This window comes from Penaeus vannamei, chromosome 31 (genome assembly GCF_042767895.1).
Source record: "Penaeus vannamei isolate JL-2024 chromosome 31, ASM4276789v1, whole genome shotgun sequence".
NCBI lineage: Eukaryota > Metazoa > Arthropoda > Malacostraca > Decapoda > Penaeidae > Penaeus > Penaeus vannamei.
The window spans coordinates 22,285,367-22,287,866 of record NC_091579.1 but is presented as its reverse complement, the minus strand read 5'-3'; the positions used below and the strand labels follow the sequence as shown (position 1 = coordinate 22,287,866).

Genomic DNA, 2,500 nt, shown 5'->3' with positions numbered 1-2,500 from the left:
CCTCTCATAGATCATCGGACCCGAGCTACATGTCTGACGGGTGGCAAGGCATCCTCGCTAGCCTTCCTCATGTCCCTCAAAGACATTACTGATGATGAAGTACGTAAAATGAGACGTAATAAGTTCGCACGAAAGATAGTCACATATAGCAGTGGTTCCCATCATTTTTATACTCTTTGTCAAATGTTTATAATGTATCTATATAATTTTAGTCGTAAAAGAAAAAAATGTATTCAGTAATCTGTATAAGCTATATATAACTTTAATACAATATTCTGCATAGACATGGGGTCATGTTATATCCCTAAGGTAACACTGACGAGAACTTAACAAATTATAGAACAGTATAAACATCCTAGGGATCACGAGCCCTCTGCTAACCTTCCACGGCCCTATGAAGGTCACGACCCATCGAGCCATATTTGACTATGAACGCAGTATTTTTAGTACATGAAAAAAGAAACTAGCTTCTCATACCTATAGTACTATAGCATTGGTAATAATGATCATCAACAACCGAAAGCAACTGATAAAACTAAGGATGTTGATTTTGAAAGGGAAAAAACATAATGGTCAAAATATAGCTACCATAAATCATGATGCAAAAAGAAACATAACAGCATTTACAAGCAAATGCACTGTAAACCACACTCTAACCATAGTATGAAGTTCCCGACGGTGTGGTGGTGACGGTGGCAGCTTGGAGGCAGCAGCTAAGGACCTACCCGGAACTGCAGACAGCGGTGAGGGGCGTCGAGAAGGCTGTCGGGTGCTCGCAGCAGGCCCAGTTGAAGGATGCTTGCGCCAGGTATTGTCTGTAGGGATAGATGTAGGGGGTGGAAGGGGGCCGGGATGGAGAAGAGAAGGGGAATGAGAATGTTTGGTGAAAGACTTTAAAACATATTATTGAGAAATAGTTCTGTATGCAATGTTTAAACTGTGAAGGGTATACTTGCTCTATCTCAACCACTGGCAAAACTTCGCATTAAGAATATTGAAAGTATATGATATACCACACTCTATGAATCTTATTTTGTCGGTCATACATCGATGTTTCCACTGTTGAAGTTTTAAATGTGTAATCCTTTGGCAGAGCTGTGGAGAGCTTCAGGTCAACGCCCGTCTGCCCAAAGGTGGCGGAGGCACTCAGGCAAACTCTCGAGGAAACGTTCGAACAAAACTACCAGTCTCGCAGGTGAGCTTACATTTTTTCATAGAAATAAAGATTGTATGCGTGTATTTATACATATACATACTAGTGTGTGTTTGTGCAAAATTGGTTTCCACTGGGGCATGAGCAGTGTGATTACCCGTATTCCCATCCAGTGGCTAAAGTGAACACTCTGCCCATGAAACTCACAGACCATATAGTTTGCTGGGTGGGAAGGAAGTCGACTTCTCGCGAGTGGCACGATGCCAGTAGGTCTCTTGAGGAGGCAGACAAGCAAAGCCTGCCTCCCAAGAACCATCCATTGTACTCTAGTTAGTATGGAGCCAAGCTGTGTCCCAATACTCGAGGACCCTAGTTCCCTTCCCCACATATACGTATGCATATACATATACTACTTATAGGAGTCACGCTTACAATATTACCTGTATTTTTTATCCAGTTCATAACCGGTTAAACATGTGTCTGAATCAGGTTTCACCTCTTAGAACACATACACAAATAAAAACGCATACAAATATGTATGTACTTTATATTTGTATATACGTATGTATATTTAATTTGGTGATCAGTCCAATAGATAGAGCTGTATGGCTATACACATGTTCACCTTCAGTAATCAATAATAGGTTCATGGTTCGAAATCTGTAATTAGTTCAGCATTAATTTCGGCAATACGCGGAATCTCGCAGTCAAGCCACTCAGCAAAAGGCGCAACTGTTCCTTATCGTCCTTGATTCCGACCTCCTAAGTTTCCCCAGAGTTTTTGATTTCCATTTCCTCCCCTCCCAAAATGCCTCCTAAGTCCTCTCAAACGCAACCCAGATTCGCCGTGAGGTCGTCCGGATGCAGCGAGGACGGCGAGGAGACTTCGGCGGCGGGCCAGAACGAGACGCAGCTGGGCGTCGTGGGCGGAGAGAACCTACTACGCGCCCTGGCTGCGTGCTGGGCGTCCCTCTTCGCCTTTCAGAGCGTCGAGTACCGCAGGTATTTTACCCTCTTACTCCTTCCGCCTCTTGTCTGTCTGTCTGTCTCTCTGTCTGCCTCTTCCCCTTCTCTCTCCCTTACTCCCTCCCTCCTTCTCTGCCTCTCTCCATTTTTCCGAGACGTTTATTTTCTTGGGATGAGGTTAGGTAAGAAATATATCTATATGGCTTTAAAAAACTCATGTATTACTTCAGATGTGACTCTTTTTATGTATCCATGACTATTTTACTGCATTTTGGGGCTTGCGAAATTACAGTCAACCTAATATTCATTTATTCATATGAATACCTCTGTTCAGCATTATGACAAACACAGACACAGACACAAGCACACAAGTAGAAACAC

The 2,500-nt window shown here is 43.0% G+C and overlaps 1 protein-coding gene across 2 annotated transcripts in view; it reads left to right on the top strand.

Moving 5' to 3' along the window:
- LOC113805473 (rifampicin phosphotransferase) overlaps positions 1-2,500 on the top strand; it is a 51,593-nt gene that overhangs the window by 30,969 nt on the left and 18,124 nt on the right. For both annotated transcript variants that reach the window (XM_070143945.1, XM_070143946.1), the window contains exons 10-13: positions 1-99; positions 663-808; positions 1,094-1,195; positions 1,994-2,155. The exon at positions 1-99 is cut by the window's left edge and continues 94 nt beyond it. In XM_070143945.1, coding sequence (XP_070000046.1) covers positions 1-99; positions 663-808; positions 1,094-1,195; positions 1,994-2,155 — 509 coding nt within the window. The remainder of the gene's footprint in view (positions 100-662; positions 809-1,093; positions 1,196-1,993; positions 2,156-2,500) is intronic.